Here is a 27,500-nt window from a genome sequence, read left to right on the forward strand (position 1 = left end):
CATTTCAAGAACTAAAAGCATTACTGGACAGCGCCCAGTGTTGGCAGCTCCTGATTTCAGTGCCCCGTTCAAGTTAGCTGTAGATGCAAGTGATGTTGTTGCTGGTGCTGTGCGTTTACAAGAAGATAATAATGGAGTAGATCATCGTGTTTGCTACTTCAGTCTCAAAAAAGTTTAGTAAAGTCCAGAGAAATTACTCCACCATTGAGAAAGAATGTTTGGCGTTAGTGTTAGCCCTCCAACATTTTGAAGTTTACGTCACTTCTTTGAGACTACCAAATAAATCAAAGTTTTCAGTGATCATATTCCTATTGTTTTTCTTCACAAGTTAAAGGACAAGAATCAACGATTGCTGAGGTGGAGTTCAAGAGTACGACATGGATATAACACAAGAGTGTGAATGTGAGAACATATCAAAGAAAGTTCTACAAACTTTCTTTTTTTGAAGAGGGGGAGTATTACAAGGATTGGAATTATATGGAAAGTTCGCAAAAGTCAATGTATTGTTTCAGGAATTTGCTAGAACTGTGGCTCATCAGTTTCAAAATAGTTTATGACTTGTAAGTTTAAAAATTACTGGACAGCGCCAGTAATTATTACTTTTGGTAATAGCTGTAAATAGTTACTTTTGGAATCTTCTAGACTCTCTTGGGATACTTATATAAGCGGCTCTCTAGTCATTTGATTGTTGTCGTAATTCGGGACTTCATTCCCCGTTTGGGATCTCCAAGTGATATTGTGTGACAAGTGACAAGCGAAAGGATTTTCCTGTTCGTGTGTAGTTCTGACATTCTGCTGTCAAGTCTACAGTTGGTTTCCATGGAGTGCGATACTGTGAAAGAAGTCTTCAGGAAATTTCGTCAAAAAGAAGGACAGTACTTTGCCAGTGGTCAGATAAGCGCATAGAAGTATTCAGTTAATTGTAGTGAGATTGTACTAGGAGTAGTCGCTAGCTTGAGTTAAGTTGTCTCCTGTTGTTTACAGTTAAATAAATTGTGTTTCGTGGAAATGGCGAGGTTGTTATCTTTCTGCCGGTAATCAGTTGGCTGGTATGTTTCTGAGATTTAACCCCAAAGCAACTTGAAATACCGGGGATATAGCAAATGGCCCAGCAAGATTTCCCTTCATGAGTTCCATCAGGAGCCACAAGGTACACTTTGCAAAGACAACTTGACGCCAAAGGAGGACGTGAGAGTGCATGAAAAAGTCGACTTCTGAGTGTCTTGTTGACCTTCTCAAGTTCCCATCACGTTCACTATGGCATTTGCAGTGTTTTTATGTCGCAAAGAGAACTCCAACTTCATCCACGTAGTTCTCAGGTAGTTTTTACCAATGCTTACACAGTGTTTTAAAGTTGAGTCCACTAACAAACGTTCTTTTAAAGAACCTTACTCACCCACTTTACATTGCGCGCCCACATTACTTCAGTCGCCATTTTCGGGGCCCCCGAAACTCTGAATTCTATGACTGTGTAAAGTAATCTGTTTCCATCGGACATCGAATGTGTTGTATAATTCTGTTTTTCATTGGAAAATAAGCTATGTCTATTAGCATTTGAGTTTCTAATATTATTTATGTATGACTTGCTCGTCGCAACATGTTATGGAGTACTGGAAACGGGATCGTTCTTGAACGATCTGCTCTTGGAATGGCAGCGAAGAGTGCCGAAATTGGGAATTCCTCGATTAACGGCTGGAACAATCAGAATTAATATATCGTAATTTTTGGAAAATGAAGAAATAACTTCCTGGAGTACATTGTAAGGATTCACGAACGGCATATCCCCACCGTCCGATCGACAATTCTGTTCAAATATTGTCGTGCTTGTCTTCCGCTCAAGCTGCCGGCACTGAACAAGGAGGCAAAGCAAGCCTTTGGAAAACATTTGAAAACTGATCTCCATCTAGCCTGCAAACGCAGACTTTTTTCCGGCAGTCGTTTCTCTCCCCCCTTTTTCGGAGGAGAGAAACAACCGCCTGAAATACATCTGCGTTCGCAGGCTAATCTCCATCACAATCAGTAAAAATCCTTTATCCATTGCTGTCCATTTCATTTTCTAGCTGGTAATAAAACTGCGTTTTATGGAAGTAAGCTTGTGTGTGAAATTTTAATTCTTGGTTTGGAAAAGTTGAAATCTATAGAGCTCAGAAGGTCAGCTTGTGTATATTAACAGGAAGAAGAAATTATTGTTGGATTCGACACCCGTTTGAAGACTAGGTAAACTTGAAAAGAAGAAATTATAGGAGAGTAGAGTAAGAGTATTTCATTGAATTCTACAACTGTGTATTGCGCGCGCCACACTGAAACTGCCTTTAGTTTACTTTATACTTGCTTATCGCTAACCGCTTGCATGAAGCTTATTTACCAAGTACTGTGCTATCAGCGAATTAAGTGATCTTGCCTTGTTGTTTCCATTACGAAGTGCTTGGGTATGAAATAAATATGAGTTGCTAGCTTCAATGATGAAATGATATATGAAATGGATCATATATAAACTGCGGATATGAAATCAAGTGAAGCTATGATCCTCGCAGTTATGAACCCAACTTCTGCAATTGCGTAAAGAAGCCTGAAAAATTCAGGACTTCAACGGGGTTTGAATCCGGGACCTCGCGATACCGGCGATGGAAGTATCGAGGTACACTTTGTGCTATTAATTAACAGTGTGAAACCAATTTTCTTGTAGTATTTAGACCACCCTGCTAGCATAGCCTTGCTTTTGCTTGCTAGATTTCTTCAGTAAAGAAAAAGATATTTAGACATTATTTTAGTGGGAAAAGAAAGGTAAGTCGTGTTCCAGGTATCAGTTCCTAATGATTTTATGAAATGTAAAGATTTAAGTACAGAAGTTGTCTACTGTTTATCCTAGGTTAATTACCAAACAAAACGTGATTTGCCAGCTGGCAACCAGTTCTGAAAATGTAGTCGCCAGCACTCAATTTTTGGTTGCATTGTCGACCAGTGAGTCGCAATGTCGAGTCCTGTTAAGAAATTAATCCATGAAAGTTGGCTGCTTAGCTCTCTCCCCCGAGTCAAGCCATCTGGCAACAGCCAAAGAAGAGTGATAATCTGCTGGCGATCCACCATTTAAAAGAGATTCTCATCTGTGCATCAATAGTCGTAAGACCAAGTGTTGACCTAAAGTCGCACATCATTCTGTTCAGCCAGGAGTTGCCTCTTTCATAACAAGCAGTTTGGAAAGGTATCTTAAGGCAGAGCTCGATGGCCAGCAACAAGTTGGGGTAATGTTATTGCATCTGAAACTTGCTCTTCCAGAAGTCATTCTTGTTGTACTGCAGCTCTCCTCTCTCTCTCGCTGCAAATGAACTTTGACCTCCATCCATTCAACAAAACAGGAATGCAAGTTGAAGTGGTTTTGGTTAGTAGGGCTTCAAAGTGCTCTGGCAAAACCTGAATGGCATCCTCACCATAAATAAGCATCTGCTGTCGGTTATTTTTTGGCCATGGGTGGTGTTTGGATAAAGTTGCTGCTGCACGAAGAATTGGATCATGGCCTAAACCTTAGAATCTATCACTAAGAAAAGCAGTGGCTTTGTCTATTATGTGATCTCTACTGGCAGCAAAAGACTCTGCATCACGTTTGAACCTGGTTAAACCGAGACCTTTGTACTGATTCCCATCACCAACTCCTTGCTAAAATGAAGCGAGATTTTCACCTGGTCTGACCTTGAATGCTGCAAGTGTGGATGAGAGGGTATTCACTTTGTCTTGAAGCTGTGAAATCGCGATCTTGTCATCCTGGAACTGAAGTGACAGCTTACTTATTGCTGTAACTATGTCCAGAAGCAGATGAAGGAATAACAGAAACTTGTAACTGACTAACTTTTTGCAGTAATTAGACGCTCTGCCTTGCATTGTTACATCTCTTGCTTGTGAAGTGTGCTGTAAAAGGGTTACTACTGTGTAGAAGAATATCCAGAGCTCTCTTTAAGTAGGGAACCCACCGGGTGCCATCGGCCTTGACTGCTTTGTAAGCCTTCACCTGCATGCTCTCAGCCAACTCTTTTAATTCATGCACTACTTTAGGTGAGTAGTGGTAATGGTAATGTTTCCATATCCATTGCGACATATCCTTGTCCTCTTCAAACTGTGGAACTGCCTTAACAGTATCCGAAACGGCAAGCTCTAATCAGTGAGCAATACAGGGTGCCTTGAACAGATGGGGAATATCACTTTTCAGCAGAGCGTAGACTCCACCCATGTCTCCAACCATTGCAGAGGCACCATCAGAGCCTAGGGCAACAGCTTTTTCTTTCCAATTTTCACGGACGCCAGTCATTGTACTGTTAACAGCTTCAGTAATACCTGGACCTTTAGCATTAGAGCAGGATTTGAGCCCTACAAAATTAATGCATTGACTGCTTCTCCATCTTTCAACAAGCGAACATACACATCTTCAACCTCATGACCAGCCACATCTGTAGCACTGCCTATCATGACACTTAAAAATGTGCTCTTTGTACTTACTCCCCAACTCCACCCTCTTGGGATATTGGCATTATAAAATACTTGATTTTAAAGTTTCTGTGATCCCCCCAAAATATTGTCCCTGTGCTGTTTGGAATATATCACTTGCTTAAAGTTCTCAAAATTGGCTGTTATCAAGTTTTTGTGTACTCCATCAGCTCCATCACTAATTTGCAAAGTTTTGATATGCTATTCACAACTCTTGAGTCACTTGAACGGTTTCGTGTTTTCCTGCATTCACATCTATTCAGTGAAAAAACCTATGAACCAAGAATAAATTGAAAGCCATTACACAATACATTGAGCATTACATTCTTCTGGAGAAAGTAACTTATTTCTTCTAAATAATTAACGAATTCCAAAAAAAACAGTGGTCATTTGATTTAAGTCTTCAAATTCCCTTTGTTTTTCTGCAGATCAATTTCACAAATAACATTATGAATGGTTATGGACCGAAAGACACTGAGCGACTTAGCTGTGGAGTGCTTGCCATCCGCATTCTTATGACTGGTATTGTGTTAGTTGGTGCTGGAGATGGGACAGTTGCTATCATAAAAAAAGTGAAAGAAAAACAAAAAACGTAAGTTTAATTTTATGGCCCAGATGTTATGCAACACATATTCCTTTACAGTGGCTACTAAGTCATCCAAGAGGGTCATCGCTATGCATTTTAGATATGGTTTTTGGGTTAGTCCTGGTATTCATACGGTCAAACTTTCTTTATTTTTGTGATGTCTAGGTTCATACTGTTTTCTTTGGGATTACATAGGAATCTCACAACGGTTGTATCTGGGTGCTTTTATTTCTGCTGTGTGCAAAGGAAAAACCGTTTGTGTCTTTTGGATTATAATGTAGAGAAAAATGATAAATGAGATGGAGACGTGTGTGTCCATTCAAAGATCATTTTTACGTTAAGAGACATATGCATGGGCCAGTAATTCTTGAACATTTAGGTAGGTACAATTTATGTTGAGTTGTGAAGCCATCATTCATGGTTTCTGTCAGTCGCCGAGAAAAGGAATATTCAAATAATGGAAGTAATCAATTTTGAGTCCATGGAAGAGATTCATTTTTTTTCAGGTTAGTTATTTCTTCTCGTAGGTTTTTTTTCAAAATTGGCTCTGTCAAATTGGATGGTGGAGTGACCTCAATAGCACTAAGAGGACAAGGACATCAGGTGTTAACTTTAGTTATTTTACTTAACTTAAAGTGCTACTATAACCAAAAAACCAATTCTTCTTTTTCTTTGGATTTCAAACCTATGTAAATTAAAGAATAAGTGACCCAAGTCTTAAGCGTTGCTTCCAAAACATCTTTGTAACTGGAATTTTCCCATTGAATGGCCCACCATTACTAACTTTAAAATCTCAAGAGAGCTTGATCCAGGAAAAAAGACTCACTAGTTTAAGAATGCAGTACGTGTGTACGTGGCTGACGTAATAAGCAGCACGGGAGTTCTGAGTTTTCAGACTTTTAAACTTGTGTTTTGCATACATAACAAGCTGCGTTTACACGCTGAAATCTTAAGCTAGGGATTAAATGTCGTCACTTTCCCCTAGATACTGTATCCTACCCTCTGAGATCCAGTCGGTCAGTTTTGAACGTACACTCAAAGTACATGTAAACAGAGGCAGTCCCGCTGAAAGTGGTCCACTAGTTTTCGCAACCAAAATTTTCCTTCATTTTGTGTCCATCAAAAAGGTTTGGTACACAATTAACAATTGTCTTAAAAGTGAGAATTATTTTCTAATTATTTATTTTTGAATCACTACAACACAAAATTGAATTCGGGCTGGCCCGCTGTCACAGATGGCAATCAACAGGGGGAAAATCCAGGTGTTTTGAACAGTGCACTATGTGTACAAAACTATTAAAAGGTTTCCGAATTGTATCTTGATAAAAGTTACAAGATACACTCACTATGTTTACGGACAAATTCAGAAATGTCAAGTTTTCCAGCGTGGTCAGAAGACACCCTCCTCTTCTGCCTGTATTTACATACAAATAATTAACCAAATGAAAGCCAAAAAATTTCGAAAGTTTGGTCTAAATCGAGGTTAAAAAGTATACGACACTGAAGTTTGTGCTTTAATTCACCATCTTATTTCTTGAAACCGATGGGTATCTTCCCAACTTCCATGCAACATCAGCTTGAAATGCACCCAAACCTATGTGTTTACACAAATTAACATTATCAACACTCGTGTCAAAGTCCATTTCTATTTCTCTTTGTTTTTTTCTATACGGATCAGATTTTGCTGATGACGTCCAAAAAAAATGAGCACAGTCTCTTTTAACAATCATGTGTATGTATAAATGCAGTGTTACTGTAAATCATTGCGCCAACTTGACCAGTCTACAGGTGGCGTGACACTCCAAAACGTAAGCAATACGCTGGGCAAAATTTCGTGCATGTAATCCAGTTGTAGAAATGTGGTATCGCTGGGAGAAGGAAAGAATGTCGACAATTTCCCCTTTGGTAAATGTAAACATCCTCAGCTTCTGGGAGGACCACACAAATGCGTACAGAATATGTTCAGCTCTATTTTGAAACAACAACAACAAAATAAAGGAACACTTGTGTCTGAGAAATGCTTTCAACAAATACAAGAGACAAATGAGTGGAACTATTTCACGCAATTTTCTTTTTCAACATTGAGGCTTTTCATCGTATTAAGGTCCATAACGTTTGTCAGCTATTATACGGTATAAAATTGCCTCACTTCATTTCCGTGAGGGTGTGACTAAGATTAGCTGCGGTTGGTAGTGGGGTGGGGGAGGATGTGTTGGGGGAGGTGGCAGGGCCAGGGCTGGACAAATTAAAAGAGACTTGTCTAGTAGGAAAACGAAGATTCCAGCATTAAAATCTTACCAATGTTAAATCAGCAAGTCTCAAGGAATGATGATTAGGTTAAAAAAGAGAGAATGTAATGCATTAGTGACGCAAAAGAAAAAAAAATTAAATCCTGTCGTTTTATTTTCTTGTTTCAGTAATAATTGAGAAATGAAGATAATACAATTTATGTTTGGTGGAAATTAAAAAGGGTGGGAAGTTCACAAAATGAGATGAGAATCGGGAGTATTAAATCCGAATTATGAGTTGCAGTCTGGCATTCGTACATTCGTTTTTGGTTTCTCGTTTCTCTTTTGAATTAAAAGAAGAAATTCCACCACTCACTTGTTCCGTGCAAAAATTGGCGGTTTTCTTTGTTGAAAGAAGTGGGTGTGGCAATTTTAAAGGGGTGAGTACTTTAACACCTCTTCAGGATTGCAGAGACGACGTTTTAGCCCATTTGAAGCGTTTTCATCTTTCCAATGAAAACTTGGTTGAATGTGAGTTGGTTCTGTTTCGGGCAGGCCACTTCTGCCTTTGTGAAGAGAAAGTCAAAGAAATGTTTGTGTGCCCGAAGGATCGGAGGAGTCTGGGAAATTACTGGAGCTGCACAAAACGTCCTTGTCAGTATCCTGAGCACAAGGGAAAACGAGAGGCAACAAAAGGGGACCGTGTGTTCAATGTGAGATTGGCAAGGGATGTTTTTGAAGTTTTCAGAATTTCAGTTCCAATCGGGTCATGTGAGTATTTGCGGGAGTTTCGACCGACCATCGATACTGCAAGACAATAGAGTGGCCATCGCATATCTTCGTTTGGAGTGATTTCTGCCATCCTCCGGCAGAAATTTAAAAAATGCGAAAAATTGGAAAGTATGCTTGGATTGTCAATGCCCTAAATTCACTTCAAATCGATGCAGAGCGCGATGAAATTTAAAGCGCGATCGACCCAGCAAGCTACTACCAACTACATAAAAACCAAAGATGATCTTGATCGTGGGCAGGAGCACACTTTAACACTGGAGGCGACGAGGTCGCCGGGTCTGATTAATCAGGTTACCTTTTGTGAGGAAATGGTTCAGGAATCAAGGTTCAAGTTGTAATAACATGTTTGTTTTTTTTTGTTCCACATTCATTGTTCTAGGCCAATTTGTCTATCCTTTCTGCTTCACACAGTCTGAAGTCATGGCATTCAGCTCTAGTAATTTCATGCGCTTGTGGGATATATAACATGTTTACTTATTTTTCTTTGATATTCACTATGAATTGTGCCAAAATTATATTGTATATCCTTTCTGGTTCATCCAAACTGAAGTGGTATTCAGAGTAATATCTGAGTTCCACTGGGATATAACATAATTATTTAGTAATTCTTTGTTGACTTTTGCCGTTCATCAAGACCAATGTTGTATATCTTTTCTGGTTCACCCAAGTTGAAGTCCTGGCATTTGGTGTCATCCCTGTTCACGTCTGAGATATATAACATGATTTGTTTCTTTAACATGCTATCCTTTCTGGTTCACCCAGGCTCGAGTCCTGGCATTGTGTGTGATGCCTGAGTGCTTCTGGGATATATAACAGGTTTTGTTTCTTTTCTTTAAGAAAAATTCACTTTTAACTAGGCTATAATGTTATCTATCCTTTCTGGTTCACCCAGGCTGAAGCCCTGGCATTCTGTGTGATGCCTGAGTGCTTCTGGGATATATAACAGGTTTTGTTTCTTTTCTTTAAGACGTTCGTACTGGCCCGGAAGTGTTGTACTTTGTTTTTGACGACGATTGTTTTCAATTTCAGCGTCATTTATTTCCTTTACTGCGTACAGTCCAGATCTTCTATAGCGGACAGCTCTACTTACGAGCACCAAAAACAAAAAACAAAAACAAAACAGTTTAATTCAACTTCCATACAAGCTCCATATTCACACATTCCCGTACGCAGCCAGCTCAATTGCGATATAACTCCTTCCCGAGGGTTTCCAATCTCTTTGAACACTGAATTTGGAACATTTTTTGCCAAGGTTTTTGTCGAGTTACCAAAACAATAACTTAAATCAACTTTTGTTTAATAGTGTCGATTGCCAGTGTTACAAACAACTCTATTTTGATTTGTTCACTGTGGAACTACGTAACGTAGGGCCTGTTTGTAGTATCCGTTCGCCGAGATCTCGACCTGAGCCGGCAATCCTCTCTAAGAACATTTTCATGAACGCCCCATTTGCCGTCAGCCTGGCTGCTTGATCACAGTTTATTTTTGGATTTGTTAGTTCTAGACTCATCTCACGGAGCTTAATTGGACCTTTATTTCGAATTAAAAAATACGTACATCTTTTATCATTTTCTTAACTTTGAAGGAAATCTCAAGTTTTATAATTCACAATTGAACGTATTTCCCTTTATTTTAATCGCGAAAAATTCGTGGAAGGACGCCTGAGATTCTTTCTGACACTTAAAGAACATTCTGAATTCTCGGGAGATGGTGAAACCGCTGATGGTCTTGGATTTTCCCGACATATAAAAAATATCGTCAGAATCCTTTGTAATCGTGTTACTGAAACACGGAGAGTGCTTTTTCTCATCGCTATTTTAGGGGCTGGTGTCAATGTACATCTTTTTACTTTATCCCTTTCCTTTAATTGACTTAACGCCCTCAGATGATGACATGATTCCGTGAAAGTTGACGCCTCAAACAAATTGCGATGATAGATTAATGGAATACAATGGGAATGAAATGTTGCAAGGAACTGGGCATCCAGCTGAGATACAGGAGTTTTACTCCCGTTTCTCAGCTGGATGCCTCAGCCTTTTTTTGGTTGCTAAGAGCGTGCGGCTCGTTATGTTCAACGCTTTAAGTCATTCAACGGAAAAGCGTTAGTGTACATTTTCCCATGAGAGGTCGCACTTGTGCACGCAAGCATGAAGTTTGCTGTGCTACTTGCAAAAGCTTGAAATCTGTGATACAAGAAATCTCAAATGAAATTGAGAAATCTCTCAAAGGTCTATTGTGTAGGTTCTGGAAGACTCATCCCATGGTCAGACCTGGTCATTGAGAAACAAGGTAACTTGCTTCTGAAGGAAGTTGATAATTATGGGTTTTTTTCCATGGTTCCAAAACTTATAAAACCAACCGGCAATGATCCTAAAGGCTCGGATGAAGACATACCATTTCAATGCCAACAACCTGGATGCTATTATTTGTGAATTTTCTATTTCAGAAGAATCCCAAGATCATGTTCATCTCGGGCAGCACAAGACAGCGGCATCAGAAAGCGTGTAAGATGGACTGAGATGTGACTGGGCTTCTAAGTTTTCCTCACTGACTCTTGAGACAAACGTATCATCATCAGAAGAGGCACCAATTGAGGTCAGAGCTTTCTCATGCAGTATGGGCTGGGGCCTCCAGAAACCAAGAGGTGGGGGGACCAGATTTTCGGAGAGTGTAAAAGCTTATCTCTCAAATAGATTTGAGATTGGTGAAAAAACAGGTCGAAAAGCTGATCCAGGTCAAGTGGGAACGGATACGAGAAAAAAACAAAGACATTGACGGAGCAGGAGAATTTAAACAAAGCGAGTGGTCAACAAATACTCAAGTACAAGGCTTTTTCTGTAGACTGGCTGTCTTAAAACGACGGAAGGGTTCAAGCTCTCAAATGCAGGACGAAGATTAAGGTATTCTCATCGAGGAGGCCGAAAACTACCTTGACGTCGAGGCCAGGAATGAAATAGTGGAAAGCGTCGTGAGCCAATTGGGGTTGGATGCATCCAGTAACAGATGCCTTGACATTTGCGAGCATATCAGACTTGACATGTTGTGTAAGTTTAAGGCCATGTGTGCTTATTTTGAATTGCCCCACAAAGCCAAGGATTTAAAGTTCACTCTTCTTGACAAAATAAATGACATTGTGAGAGAATTCATGTACATGTTACAGATGGCGGTCACGCCCACCTTAAGATTGTAAAGCTACAGTAGTAGATGGATTACCTTACAACAAGAGTCCCACATGCGAATTGAGTCTCATTGTTCCAACGTACCACGATGTAGCCCAGAACCACATAACAACGAAAGTCAATCTAATGACAAACAACGGGATGACAACAGCTTTCAAAGCTATTGAAAACAGAGCTGATACTTTCATTTATTGGGTGAACGTGCAAAGAGCCCTCAAATTTTGGTTTTCGTGTTTCCTGTTTCAAGTTTTATTTTCAATTCTCATTTTCAGGTCCCTTTTCCACCTCCTCTATTGTTGAGGCACAATTGGTTTGGGGATGCGGGATTTGGCTAAATTTTAAAGTGATATTCGGAAAGCAAGGTAAAATACAGGAATGCAAAGTGGTCTAGAGCGGGATGTCATGTCCCGCAAGCGGAAAATCGCGAAATACCAGATTTTCACTGATCAGCACGAGGTTATTTCAATCCACCATGAAACAACTGATTGTCATTCAACTTTTCAACTCCAAAAAAGGAAAACTGAAAATATCGAAATGAAACAAAGGCTGTCAGTATATTTGTAATGGGTTAGAAAATGTGAGTGGGATCAGGATTAATTGACGTAAGGGATGTTGGGATAGCGGGATTGATTTGAAAACATTTGGGAACCCTATCATGGACCATCATCATAGGCATTACTGGATAACACCATGCATCATCCATCGATCAAAGTAGACAAATCTATCACCACAGTTGTACGAATTCAGTCAATCCAATATGAAATCAAATCGAAGAAGTGCTTTTTTACCTGTTTCATGTGGCCTCGTGCTAATCTTACATTGTGTTTTAGTCAATTAACTGATTTGTCAGTCAATTGAGCAACCCATGAAGGGTGGTTGTCCCTTCTTTTCCCCCTCCATTTCTTCCCGTGTTGGAATTTTTTGCTTCATCCCTATCAGGAGACCCGAAAACTCTTCTGTTTGGTGAGAACCCAACACATAGCTAATCAGTTGTTACGTAAAGCTTTCACTGAAAGCGTTATAATCCTTGTATTTCTCTTCTTAGATGTACTGTAATTATTTGAGACTATTTTACCGTTATCATTTATATGCTAGTAAGGGAGTATTGTTTTTCTTTCAATTGGTAACTGTGATGGGGTATTTTTCTTAGCTTCACCAATGCTTTATAAATCTCTTTTTTTTCACGTTGAATGTGATTCCTTAAGAGAAGCTAACCTATTAATACTAAGCTTATTAAAAGGAAGGTTTGATTTTCTTTTTAGTTGTTCTACGCCACCCCTGTCACTACCCAGCCCACCCTCTCCCTCCCTTCCCCACCAAACCACTTCACAGCTAATTTGCATAGTCACATTCGCAATGTGAGCTCAATGGTTCCTGACCTGTGTAGCTCATAAAGTAGCTCACAAGCACTGAGGGCCTTAAAGGAGATGAATTCCCGACTATCTGGGATGTCAATAACCGAATCTGAGCGGTAAAAGAAGGTATTCCTTTAAAAACAAGGGTAATGCAAATGAACTTTGACTCAAGCTTTGGTCAATTTATGTAAACACAGATTTTTGTGCATTTCAAGCTAATGGTGTGTGAAAGTCCGGGAGATACCCACCGGTTTGAGGAAATAAGACGACTTTAATATTAAAGTACATGCACTATCGCATACTTTGTAACCTTGATGTAAACCAAACTTTTGAGATTTTTTGTCTTTCGTTTGGTTGTTTTTTGGAATGTGCATAGACGCTTGAGAGGAGGGTGCCTTTTGATCATGCGGGAATGGCTTCAAATTTCTAAAAAGTTTCCATCTTTTGTCAGCAAATTCATTGAATGTACCTTAATGTATCAAAATAGAATTCGCTGAGCTTTAGTTTTGTACACGTAGCGCACTGCTCAAAACCCCTAAAATTTACCCTTTTAATCGCCCTTTTGATCGTTTTGTGTTGTTACGTGACGCAAAAATAAATAATTAGGAAATAATTATCTCACTTTTAAGACATGTGTGTCAAACTCTTTTGATGGGCGCAAAATGAAGGAAAACTATTTTTGGTTGCAAAAACCAGTGTACCGCTTTTAGCGGGACTGCCACTTAATACAATACAATACAATACAATACATACTCAATTGACCGCTCCCCATGGGGCTTTTAAGGGCCAATAAATCAACGAAACAACAGGACACAACAACTACAACTATTAGGGATCCCAACTGACCAGAGGCAAACCAGTTAGCTATTTACAAGTGCGGCTGGGAAGTTGAACCAGGGACTACCAGGATCAAATTCAACAAGTGGTCAGAGCGGGCCTTGAGCCCGGGATTTCCAGATCTCAAGGCAAGCACCCTAACCACTGGGCCAAACTGCCTCCTTAAGGGGGTTCTGATTTGAGAAAAGCCACTGCAGATAAACATTGTAAAGAATTATTACCTTTATATATGATAAGTGTGAACTAAAAGTAAAGCAACCATATTTAACGTTGATAACTCGTAACAGTAATTCAACTGACAAACCTCAGGTCGACGGTGCACTCATTTTAATCCCCCCTTGCCATCAGTGCTCCATTTTACGGGTATTTAAAGCTACTTAAGCTACACAGAACGGAAACAAGTAAAAACACGGATGTGAGACCTGGGAAATCGAATTCAGGACCTCTTGCACGCGCACTCACCGACTTTGCCATCCTCGCTCATTAAAAGGGAGTCATATTGATGTTGCAATTACAGCACGAAGCGCGCTACCATTTCCACCAGACAAAGATTTTTTACACTTTTCTGACACTTTTTTGATTGAGGGGCAGAGGTTTTCAGACAGTTTGAAATTTATGCGTGAGTAAGACTTAAGATTACTGCGTCGTTCTTAAACAACCACAAGATGAAATTTTCAAGAAATTCGTAAGTATACAATAAAAAAATGAATTATTAGTTGGGAAGCCTTTGCAATAAAAGTAATTCAATTTCAAATAAGAAATCTTTTTTTTCTATCCATAGCAAATATCCTGTTAGGTGTAAACCCAAATGGCGCCTTATACATGTACGATAATGGAAGAGCACTCCCTTCTCTTGTTCGTGAGCGATTACTAGATTTGAACCACCAAGGTTTAGGTCAACGCGCTATTGCAAGAGAGGTCAGGAGTAGTCATACATTCGTAAGAAACGTTTTCAGAAGTTATGATGTAACATTATTCATCGATTCAAATACCACGCGCTATTTTTACAAAAACATATACAACCGAGCACAAAGCATGAGCTGGACAGAGTGGTACATCACAATGACTTACTGGGAACATCACAAATAAATCAGAGAAGACCTCTTGTTTAGTAAGAAGAAACTGACGGTGTCCCTGCTTGAAGCCGAAAAACCAGGAGCACTGAATCAGCAAAACGAATATCCACAAGCTATATCTAGATATCCAGCCAGTAAGCTTGATTTCTTTGATGAATCAAGTGTGATCAAAACGAAAGGTAATCGCAAGTATGGAGGGAGATGCTAGAGTCCTCCCAAGACAACTTTACTGAGCGTCTATATGAGAATTGCTTGACGGAGACAAAGTTGACCCTACTTAATTATGCATATATTTTAAGACACATCTTCAAAAAATGCGTATCATCATTTGCCTTTCTTAATTTCTTTCTAGTTCGTTTTTATTAAGTATAGTTGCGTTTTCACATTCAGCAAATGGACTGACCATCTTAACACAGCAGTAATATGTAGTTTATATAAAAGGCTGTTTATGAATCGAGAGTTTCCGTGGACAGCGGTGAGAATTTTGGCAGGGAAAAAACTTTTCTTTCGAAAGTAAACGCTAAAAGCATGTATAAGCTCCCAAATCGTTGCTTCTTTGATTTTTATTCTATGTGTGCACGCGTTTAAAATGTTGCTGTCTCGTCTCGGGTGATCGAGGCAAACTGTTTACATGAGAAAAAGGTTGTCTCACCTTCCAGGGTTACCGTACCTGCAGAGGCGACAACTGGCCTCCCCGAAATGTCTCGCCTCCCTCATGTAAATGGTTGATATCATTTTTTAAACAAATGAGTGGAAAAATATCTCGCCAAGGGTAACTCGGGGGGAGGGTTGTCTCGCGTACCTGAGACCATATAAACAGGGCCTAAGAGTGTTTTTCCAATCAAGCCCTTCATCTACTGAACTAGCACGAACAAACATCTCTTGAAAGTCATCTGTGTCATCCACGTTTAGATTCGCAAAATCGCCATCTTCGTCCTTGTATCCTACACGCGCAGTGCTGGACGTGTGATGTTCCAAGCTGCCGCACGTCCGTCTGATATCCTCCACAAGTGAAGAAAACAAATAGTTTATAACTATGCCATCGACAATGTCTGCTTCAACGTAAAACTTGACAAATTTATCCTAACTTCATGCCACGTGCCGGCAAACAAACAAACTAAATTATATCCAGACTTTCTTCCCGCCACATATCAGTCACAATGTCTAGACTGTCCCCGCCGACTTTGATGTCGGGCTCTCTTCTAAAGTGTCAATAAAGTGTCAGAAATTCATCAAAAATCCTGGTCTGGTGGAAACGGTAGCACATGTTGCACTTTAAAAGTGGTTACTTATGTTCTGTGCTCATTTTTATCTGATCTATATTTTATGATTTTTCTTTTTGGAAACCCTACAAAGTTATTGGTCTAGAATAAAAGTAATTTGTAGTTTCTTGGGAGTTTATGTTATGTTATTACTTTTTACTGATTCCAGTATCATTATATTTTCTTTTTAGTTCTTTGTGGGCACAAAAAATTCCCAAATGTATCTGTTTAATTACACAAATGACACAACCTCCTTGGAAAACATGTATGTCAGGATTAAGACCTGCCATTACTCCCCGGTTAATGACATCATCTTTCCTTAGTAAGTAGATCTGTTGCTTAACTAATTAAATTAATCTGATGTACTAGTCAACTCCAAGCTGTTGCATACTTGCTGCACAAAATTTCTGTCTTCATTATCATATAATCAGGTGTGATTTTCTCCGTTTTCGTTAGCTTCATGTGTTAAAGGAGGTTAATTTTCTCTTCAAAAGATTCTGCATAATTTTATTCGTCACCCCTCCTTTCCAGATAAAAAATTTAAGAGGAAAAGGGACACGGAAACAAAGCAAAGTGTTTCAGGACCTTATGGTCCAAATCAAGGAAACGTAAAGTAATATGTTCCTGAAGACATCATACCTGAACCATAGTTTAAACAACAACCACAGTTGCATTCATGGAATAAATGAAGGACCTTTATTTAGACCTGATAGAGTAAAAGCTCTAAGCTTGTGGGCTCGTTCTCAGTTTTAGCTGAAAGTTAAATTCAACCTCTTTTTCAAAGAGGTTGTGAAAGTTGTGACTTGTATGGATTACAATAAATGTGTACAAGAAAGACTTCACACGTGGTTCACTTTGAAAAAGAAGCTGTACTGAACTACAATCATGGTCAAAAGTTGTTGGAAAGGTTGCAGGCATCAGTTTACTACACACCTAATTCGCTTATTGTAACTATTGGCTGAAGTATTTGGGACATACCATGCTCTTGCCCCGCCCATTCTCCCCCATATTCAATGTTGGAGTTCTTCCTGCAAGAAAAGTCACAATTTTTTTCCTGGAAAACCCGACATTGATAAGGGGGAGGGGGGTGATATCTGAAGTGAAGCTACCCTTCCAACACTTTTGTCCATGATTGTACTTCTAAACCGGGTATAATACAGTTACACTAAACTATGCCTTTGGCCTTCTGCTTCTATATCCTCACTTGAGTATACGTCTTGTTTCAGTGAATGTTCAGACTTATTTCTTACTTGTGCCAAGAGTGAAATTCGAGTGTGGTGTACCAAGACAAACCAGGAAATAGTGCGGATCACTGTGCCAAATATGACCTGCAATGCCATTGCTATAAAGCGATGTGGAACAAGCATCATAAGTGGTAAGGGTGAACAAAGAATAAACAATTTGTTAGAGATTTGGAGTTCACTTTCTGATGTTCTTTTTGAAACAAGTAATGCAGCCACATGTAAATACTGTTTCTTCAGTGGTTATGCCGCTTCAGTTTGAGTGGTCTGGCGGATGTAGGTTTTATGCATGCAGTTTTCAGTGTTTCTTCTAGTTTCTAGGTTTAATTGTAGTGTAGTGCTCAGTCCTTTCTCTTGGCTTGTAAGCAAACATTCTGTCAAGCAGACATGGAAACTAGTCAACGAATCACAGGCTGGACATCGCTAACATTGCTGACAAGGTGTAAGATATGCCAAGCAGGAAAACAAATCCCATTGAGGAAGAGATAAACAAAATAAGCGAAAGGCCATGATCCTGTTCATTTGGAGGCATTGAGGCTATCTGCGTATGTCTTTTACTATCCACTTAAACTGCGTATAACCCCAAAAAAAGATTCCGCAGAAATGTTTTCATTTGGTTGGAACCTCGACTTTTTTGTGAACTTTCAAAGTTGACAAAAAACGCCTCCCATTTGAAACATTACCGAGTAAAAGAACTACAAATTGGGTCTGGGTCGACCACAATTCCTGACATCATACCAGGATTTGGTGATCAACAGACTTGCTCAACGAAACTGTGTGATGCCTGTGTTGTTTTCGAGTGTAACAACTCTCCAAATCAGGGGGAAGGTATTGGACTTCATCCGGTAAAAGTTGTTTGACTTTGTTCAACTAAGTGGGCAAATTGGAAGCCCACCAAATACTTGGCTGTGTGTTCGAAGCACTTCTGAGACGACAACTTTACAGTGAAGTTTTCAGATCTAACTCGGGACAAGCTTCAACGAAGATTGCGAAAAGATGAAGTTGGAGTTCGCGTCTTTCCAACTGTCTATAAGCAAGCGATGCAAGACGCCGGTGAGAAAATTATAGTCGAGAGCATTTCCTCTTGCTTGATACACGTTTCTTTCGTACACATCCTTCTTTTGAAACATTGGCTAGCCAGATAAGGTCTCGTTCTAGATGAGCATATTTCTCAACATGCTCAAAGTACAATCCCCGTGTTTGTCTTTATTATTTAGAGGAATAAAGATCTTCTCGCGATCATGGAACCTGAGACAAAACGCCAAATGGAGTGTTCTTTGTTAACACGACTAGCAGTTGATGCAAATAACCGAGATCCTGAAATGACGTTACTAGCCCCAGGCCTCGCTTCACTTGGTCGTACAGAAAAAATAAATAACCTTGAAAATTCATAAAAAAACGAGGTTTCAATGAAATGAAAAAAAAAAAGAATTGCGGAATCTTGCCCAGTGAAACATTAAGATTTTTTTTTGGGAGTAATAGGCACTTAGATGCATTTTTGAATTATTTAGTAGACTTTGTTCAGATGTTTACAAGTAGAATGAAAGTTTATGCTGCTTTGTTGTTGTCTTACTATCAGTCTATGGCCACTAGCATCCATTAATGATCAGTTTCCACATGTTTCCATGTCTAAAAACTGTTCGTTACCTAAAAAAGGTATTTAAACTACTGCAGCATTGGACAAATGAAGAACTGCTAACCAAGGACAAGTTAGCCAGGACAAAGCAATGTAAAGCTTTGCCACACTATTACTACAGAGTATGATGCACATAACATTAGTCATAATTGTTGTCCGACTCAAAAGCGCTATCTGAGTCACTGTCTTCACCATCTGGTAGTTTCATCACTGCAATATCAGCATTGACCTCAAGTTGAACCTTGGGATGGAAAGGCTCTCGTCAAATCAGTTGTTGACGTTCTCTTGCAGAGCTTTGACATACCGGTTAGTCAGGTTTGTAAGATTTTGTTCCTGATGGGCCGAAGGAGAAGACAAATCACAAAATTAAAGCATGCCATCCGTGCAAAGATCTTTCTGAAGTGCAATTAGTGGCTTCTTCTGTTCTGACACAGTCTTGGGCCATTTGCTGCAAATGACACAGAACCTGCTTGACACACTTTACTCACATGAGCAATTTAGGTTTGTAAGATTTTGTTCCTGATGGGCCGAAGGAGAAGACAAATCACAAAATTAAAGCCTGCCATCCGTGCAAAGATCTTTCTGAAGTGCACTTAGTGGCTTCTTCTGTTCTGACACAGTCTTGGGCCATTTGCTGCAAATAACACAGAACCTGCTTGACACACTTTACTCAGATGAGCAAGTGGGGGTAGAATACAAAAATTTGGTTTTATCAACGGAGTTTTTTTTTTTTTTTTAATTTAAAACTTTTTATTATTTTGTTACACCTAAACACATACAACAATTATGAATTACTAAAATACAAATCACACTATTAATTACAATATCAAAAACAAAATAGACTATAATTACAACTCAGTAAATAACAATTACAAGATAACACTACTACACTTACACTCTTACCATAATCTGAACAACAATAGTAAAAAATATAATAATAATAATAATAATAATAATAATAATAATAATAATGATAATAATAATAATAACAATCATCATTATTATCAAAGACTAATAATAATAATAATAATAATAAAAAGTCATAAGAGGGACACATGGAGAACACCCACACTACAAGCCTACATATGCATATGCCAAAAGCTTTTCCCATTTCTTGGTATGTTTAGTTAGTTTGTTCCGCCTACTTGCTATCTTTTTCTCTACTTGGTATACAGCTTTAATCTTGGCCTTATAAACTCGTAAAATCGGATGTACACTATTTAACTTACATCTATAAATATACAATTTAGCTGTCAATATCAGATGGTTTAATATAATAAAGTCGTCTCCTATATTGAATATTCCAAACAAAATTTCTGTTATTTTGAAGGATTGTATGTTAATGTTACAATTACTAAGCCAAGAACAAAAAGCTTCCCAAAAAGTCTTCGTCACATTGCAGTAAAAAAATAGATGTTCAATGGATTCAATTTCTCGTTTGCAAAATGTACATAAAGGCGAATCAATCATTTTTAACCTAAAGATCTTTTCATTTGTAAAGACTATATTATTCAATATCTTATATTGTAATTCACGAATTTTAGTTTCAATTGTAACGATAAACTGTAAGCAGTATATTTTGCTCCAATCAATTTGAAGCTGGGGAAACTTCTCCAGAAATTTCTTTTGAGCTGTGGGAGGAGCTTGTTTTCTGCTTTTAAAAGCAGTGTAAAGCAATTTGGATGAGACCTTTAACAAGGCTACCTGAGAGTCTTCCAACTTTATATAAATTGTATCACCGATGTGTAAGGGCGGGAGATGTTGTGCACTTTGTCTAATGATCTGCCTCCATTCACGAGGGATTGCATCGACAATACCCATTAAGTTAAAACGCTCTAATGGAGAAAGATTTGCATTTAACACATTTGCACTCTTTAAAAAGACTCCCGCATCAGACAGGACGTCACCGACCGTAATAAGGTTGATAGCTTTTGAACAATTATGTATTTATTATTCCAAATAACTTGATGCACGACGTCTTTGTACGTATTTATAGGAGATTCATTAAGTGCTGACCAAGCATTAAGACATTCTTTATAAAAAGCTGGAAGGTAGACAGGCAACTTTCTTGTATCAAAATTACACTTAAGAATGAATTTTCCACCTATTGGAGAAAGAAAATAGTCTAGTATTATCTTGCAAAAACTCTTGTTTTCTTCATCTACAAATCTTTTTAATAACATCACCCTCTGAGCTTGAATCATCGATTGAATGTCTAGCATCCTAAGTCCACCATCTTCGATATCGTTGATGAGAGCGGAACCCTTGATTTTATCATTACCTTTCCAAATGAAACGGTAAATCAAACTGTTGACCTTTTTAATCAACTCTTCCGAAACTGCAATCAACGCCGCTTTACTCAAAAATTTTGGGAGAATAAAGGATTTAACAATCTGAATTCTTCCTAGTAGTGTAAGTCTTCTCCACTTCCACATGTTCAATATATCTCTGATAGACTTAAGAACTAAGTGAAAGTTGGCTCTCATCCTTGATGCTATATGATAATCAAATACAATTCCCAGGATTTTAATTGATTTTCGTACTTTATGAGAAAACTTAGTTGGCTCCAGGTGATGTGTGCCAATGGCAAAAATCTCCGTTTTATCATCATTGACTCGAAGGTTGGAGAACTTATAAAAAATTTGCAGAGTTGCCAATAAACAATGATACGATGCGACATCTCTGAAACAAGTCATATCGTCAGCGAAAAGTGTTAGTTTGATTTCTTCCTCATTGATTAAAATACCTTTAATTCCCTTATCCTCCCGAATTCTCCAAGCAAGCACTTCAATGGCCAAAATAAATAACAAAGGTGACAAGGGATCGCCCTGCCTAATGCCACAACGAATATCAAACAAATCAGTAAAAAAACCATTATTTAAGACACAACTAGATACGTTAGTGTAGAAGGTTTTGATCCACTTTATAAATTGCGTTCCAAAGTTAAATTTTTCCAATATTTTAAAAAGGAAAGAATGATTCAAAGAGTCGAATGCTTTCTCAAAATCAACTGCTAAAAGAATACCTGAACTATCCGTAAATTTAGCAAATTCAAGTACATCTTCAATTGTTTGAACTCTGTCAAGTAATGATCTTCCCTTGATAAAACCATTTTGATTTGAATGAATAAGCTCAGGTAAAAACAATTCTAACTTTCTTGCAATCGCCTTTGATGCGATTTTAACATCGACATTAATCAGTGAGAGCAGTCTCCAATTTTTGATAAAACGTCTGTCTTTGTACTTCTTCTCCAACAACGTAATCATAGCTTGTTTTTGCGAATTTGACAGTTGTCCGTGTTCGTGAGGGAAATTCAAGGAATTGACGAGACATTTCTCTATGAGATGCCAGAAGCCAAGCCATGTTCAGCAAAGTGAGCACCTCATCCAACTCGCTACTACGCTCAGAATCTGTAAATGATACGTTATGTTTTATCCTTTTGTCATCGGGCGAGAAGTTTTCTTCAGTAGAGGATCTTGAGGAGCTTTTCCACGTTTTTTTAAAATAGTTTTGGCCATGTGCCATATCCAAGAAGGGAGCTAACATAAACACGTCTACTCCACCATCTTGCCCGACCCAATCTCCTGAATCGAATCGATTCGCTCTGACGAAGGGCTAACACTCGAAACGTCAGCTTTTAGAATCTCTGTACGGTGGCCAATTTACATTATCAACTCCGTTGATAAAACCAAATTTTTGTATACTACTTCCCCACCGACGCAGCAACACAGTTTCTTTAGAAACTACCCCTTCATTCAAGTGGGGGTAGAACCTGGTGCAACAAATAAACAGCTGAAAGAAACTTGATATTACCAACTTGTTTCAAGAGACCAGTAGCCATTGAATCCTCATCTTCACTCAACAAGCGAAATGTCTGATTCAGAGGGACAAAATCATTGTAAACACCGTCTATCGCCTTCTCCATGGAGAGTCATCTTGTTCTGGAAGCCTTTGTGAAAGACTTTCCAATTTGCTTACGACCTTGGGTTGACAATAATATCTGGTTGTAATTTACAACAGCTTTTGCATAAGGAGTCGTCGTTTTTGCTGAGTAATGAAATAATGACCACAACTGTATGAGTATTTTTTTTCCACTGTCTTGATGTAGGCAACGTCATCATTTCCATTGTTACAGTGCACACTCAGCAGTAATTTGGACTCTTCACAAAGCTTAGAAGCAATGCCATTCCTCTTACCTGCCATTACGCTCACTCCATCTGTTGCAAGACATGTCAACTTTGACACTTCCAATTTTCGACTCTGCCATTTGCGTCAACACAGTTGATTTTATTATGCTGATTATAGTCAGCATTGGCTGACTCAGCTTTTCAGAAGAGTATTGGTGGATAGAAATTGCGTGGTTGCCATACTGCTGTCAGGATCAACGTACTTAAAAAAGGTGACTAGTTGCTCATTGTTGGCAATGCCACAAACTTCGTCACGGGACAAGCAACCAACTCTTTTTTTTTTCCAGGGTCACATTCTTAATTACCAGTCCAAGAATGAGGAGCATTTTGCATATATCACCTGTTGATCTATGTTTAAAGAATTTCATGTCGGAAAGCCCAAGGAGCTCTGTCATTTCTAGAAGGGCTGCAAATTTTTTATTTGCTACCTCCTCTTTTGCAAGCCAATATCACGAGAGAAATGCTGAATGGATTACATCATCCCTGGACTGGTCTCTTCATTCAATTTCCTTTTGGAATACAGAAACTCTTCTTATCAGCTCTGCTTCTACTGCAAATTTGTGTTGTTGTGGCTTATCATGTTCCAAAACAGCATTGCGTTTCAATCTTATAGAGGCGTCAATGTTAAATGTGCTTTTTGCATATAAGGCAAAACATTCCAATACCCTCCCTGTCTTTTCACAATATGATAGAGATGGATTTAGGAGCCACTGATGATGAAAGCAATCCTTTCTGGTTCCACAGCATTTAATTCGCTTCAGTTCCTGGAAGCTTAGATTTACTCAGTTCTTTTGCGAGCAAGTGTATTTGCTATGGACTATGGAAACATCATTACACGCTTTTTCTATAAGTTGTGGAGTGTCAGACGAATTGGGGACTTTATTTGCCGGCAGTTGGCTATTTTCACTCGCACCGGTGACTGACGACTCAGCAGATGAAGTAGTTGTTAGCTCACTCTCATTAGAGGCAGTACCTACAACATAAACCGCTGTACTTGGAGTGTCAGACGAATTGGGAACTTTATTTGCCAGCAGTTGGCTATTTTCACTCGCACCGGTGACTGACAACTCAGCAGATGAAATACTTGTTAGCTCACTCTCATTAGAGGCAGTACCTACAACATAAACAGCTATACTTGGCGTGTCAGACAAATTGGGGACTTTATTTGCCAGCAGTTGGCTATTTTCACTCGCACTTTTGACTGACAACTCAGCACATGAAGTACTTGTTAGCTCACTCTTATTAGAGGCAGAACCTACAACATAAACAGGTGTACTTTGAGTGTCAGACGAATTGGGGACCTTATTTGCCAGTAGTTGGATATTTTCACTCGCACCGGTGGCTGACGACTCAGCAGATGCAGTACTTGTTAGCTCACTCTCATTAGAGGTAGTACCTACAACATAAACAGCTGTACTTAGAGTGTCAGACGAATTGGGGACTTTATTTGCCAGCAGTTGGCTATTTTCAATCGCACCAGTGACTGGCGACTCAGCAGGTGAAGTACTTGTTAACTCACTCTCATTAGAGGCAGTACCTACAACATGGTACGTACGTGACTATGACATCTTCAGTTCCCACTGCCTGCTCCTGTCTGACCTGACCTCAGTCGGTAGAGCAGCGGTGATCTAACCCAAAGGTCGTGGGTTCAATTCCCACTCTGGTCGGAGTTTTTCTCTGTCCTTGTGTGGGCCCATTCCATCAGTAGGGCTAACGCTCACATGGTTCATATGGGGTAGAAACGTAGCACTTCACATTACACTCTAATCAGTTAAGGCTGTTCAAATTTAGGTGCCACACGTCCAACGTTTGCAAAAACGTAATCCTTCCTTGTACTTGTACTTGTTCATTGCCGTGACTTTAACGTCCACAGTTCCCACGGCCTGCTCCCGTCTGACCTTGTAGCTCAGTCGGTAGAGCAGGGGTGATCTAACCCGAAGGTCATGGGTTCAATTCCCACCTTGGTCGAAGTTTTTCTAAGTCCTTGTGTGGGCCCATTCCATCAGTAGGGCTAACGTTCACATGGTTCATATGGGGTAGAAACGTAGCACTTAACATTACGCTCTAATCAGTTAAGTCTGTTCAAATATAAGTGCTACATGGCTAACGTTTGCAAAAACGTAATCCTTCCTTGTACTTTTAATGTAAACACGGTTTAGTAATAATAAAACTTACATAAACATAAGGCTTCGTAATTCAAATTTTTTGCATTTTTTGGCTTTTGCAACCAGACTAAATGGGTTGTTGCTGCCTCGGTGGATTTATATTTAATTTATGTAATTCAGTTAACAAGTTATGAAACTAAAAATTATAAGGTAGTAACTTTGTAACTGAGCCCACCAAACAGGTTAATGCACATCTGTGACGTCCACGTTCTATCAAAAGAAGCCTTGGATACCCTGGCAGTGCAATCATAATTTGCATGTGCAGCAACACTTTGCTGGGGGCAACAACACACTGGCAGCATAAAGTTAGTTTATATGAGCCTTGGCTCAGTCAAATATCATTGGAGAATTTTTATTTATGAAAGTGTATACGGATATTAACTGCAGAAACCAAAGGAAAATCTTTTCAACAGACATTTGAATAATGAAGCGACTCAAACAAATTTTGCCAGTCACTATCTTTTTTGCAGTGAGTTCAACGACTGGATAAAACTATGAATGGAAGAACAATGGTAATAATTAGTTAACATACCTGTTTCTGTTTCCGGTCTTGATCTTTTATTAAAATATGCTATAATACTGCCGCCTCTCATTCGTTCATGTGTGGGTTCCATTGTCAAAGCAAAATGGAACTGAACTGAAGAGCGATTGTGATTAAGGCAAGAATGGGCACCAGTCCCAGAAATTTTGTGGCCTCGACAAATCTAACCATGACTATTGAAAGTTTGCTTTAAAGTCTCCGAGACAATAGAATGAACTACTGCAAAAAAGTGGGGAAAAGTTAATAGGAAAACAGTTTCGCTTGTTAGTAAACGATTCTTGGAACTGTGCCTGAGTGGCTGCATAGATTTGGCTCTTGAATTTTATCGAATTTTTATCCTCCATCTCAATCTTAACTACTTCACGTTTGCGGGTATGTTGATGTATACAAGAAATTTCCTTTTCTCACTGCGGAATTGCTGGAAATCGACAAGCAAAAACCCGGACTAATGCACCGGCCCATGCACCGGTACTCAACTTGCTTGCTCCGGGTAGAGGACAACGTGGGAGAAACCACCTTAGCGGTCCAAACGATAGACCTATCAATGTTATTACTCGTGTAGAACGTCAGCAAAACTTCCAAAAGAAACGGCGTGGTGCAAACCAAAGTAACTTATTAAATATTCCAGTTGACATTCTTTGCAACTAAGTCAACCTCTCATGGGACCTTGCATTCAACAATCCATAGAAATAATTCTCAGAAATCAAAAGTAACCGTGGCACACTTGAACGTACGATTGTTGAAGAGAGCATTTGATTCAAGTGAGGAATTTATTGGATGAAAAGAAGTATGCAATCTTAGCAATTTCAGAATCTTGGCTAAATTCAACTGTGAAGGATGCTGAGGTCGAAATTGACGGATAAGACTGGACAGGCAGAGAAACACTAAAAAGAAGAGAGTTTGGTGATAGGGTGTGCGTGTACATTCGCAAGACCTTGAGGTCTAAAGTACTAAAGACCTATCCGGAATATCAGACACTGGCTTTCACCAATTATGGATGCAAGTTCAGCACAAAATGCTCTAGTCATTCTTGCTGTGCGTCACATTCAAGCCTCCTGATTGTAATGTTGCCTGCTTTGATGACTTCAGGGACCGTTATATGCAAGCGCTTGTTTATGGCCTACGTATTCTACTGTTCAGAGATCTCAACTGTGATTTGCTTGTTAGTTCTTCTAAATGAAGAACATTAAACAACTTGTGTACAAGTCTGAATATGAAGCAGCTTATTACCTAGCCCACAAGAGAGACATACATCTAAAACTCTGATTGATGTCATTTTTCCTTCAAACCCGGCAATAATTGTGGATAGTGGTATAGTGGAGACTCACATCAGTGATCACTATTTGGTCTTTGCTTTGCTAAATCTAAAGATGCCCAAGCCACCGGCTGCCTAGGTTGTCGCTAGGAGCTATAAGTACTGTGATCCTCAGAGCTTTTTGAGCGACCTGAACAAGATCCCTTGGTGTGGAAACATTTTGTCTAACAATGTAAATGAGAAACTGCTCCATTTCAATAAAGCCTTCTTCCGGTCCTGGATAATCATGCACCTCTTAAGAAAATTAAAATCAAACATCGGAGATGCCCATTTATAAATGAAGAGATTAAAGAGAAAATGGCAAAAAGAGATCAAGCTCATAAAATCGCACGAGAGACGGGTGCTCTTCTGGATTGCCAGTATTATCGGGACTGTCGTAATGACGTTAAGAGGGTATTACGCGAGGCAGAGAAGGAGTGATACGGAATTGCATACCAACTAGGGAGAAGTCGCGCCCAGCTTATTCTAGGGATATGAAAGAGCTTGCGACGGAATTTAATGAATTCTTTATGGAAGTGGGAGTGTGTGCCGCAGAAGAAGCCAAAAGACTCACATTAGTAAATGATTTACCTACTGTACTTCACATTAGGAACTCCCTGCCAGTTTTATACCCGAAGAAGATGA

At 39.2% G+C, this 27,500-nt stretch overlaps 1 protein-coding gene across 1 annotated transcript in view; it reads left to right on the forward strand.

Annotated features, from left to right (window-relative positions):
- Positions 1 to 27,500, forward strand: part of LOC138014435 (cilia- and flagella-associated protein 52-like) — a 75,333-nt gene that overhangs the window by 37,964 nt on the left and 9,869 nt on the right. Inside the window, exons 6-9 of the mRNA XM_068861504.1 lie at positions 4,905 to 5,068; positions 5,590 to 5,665; positions 15,983 to 16,113; positions 17,018 to 17,166. Coding sequence (XP_068717605.1) covers positions 4,905 to 5,068; positions 5,590 to 5,665; positions 15,983 to 16,113; positions 17,018 to 17,166 — 520 coding nt within the window. The remainder of the gene's footprint in view (positions 1 to 4,904; positions 5,069 to 5,589; positions 5,666 to 15,982; positions 16,114 to 17,017; positions 17,167 to 27,500) is intronic.

This window comes from Montipora capricornis, chromosome 8, assembly GCF_036669925.1.
Source record: "Montipora capricornis isolate CH-2021 chromosome 8, ASM3666992v2, whole genome shotgun sequence".
NCBI classification, from domain to species: Eukaryota; Metazoa; Cnidaria; class Anthozoa; order Scleractinia; family Acroporidae; genus Montipora; species Montipora capricornis.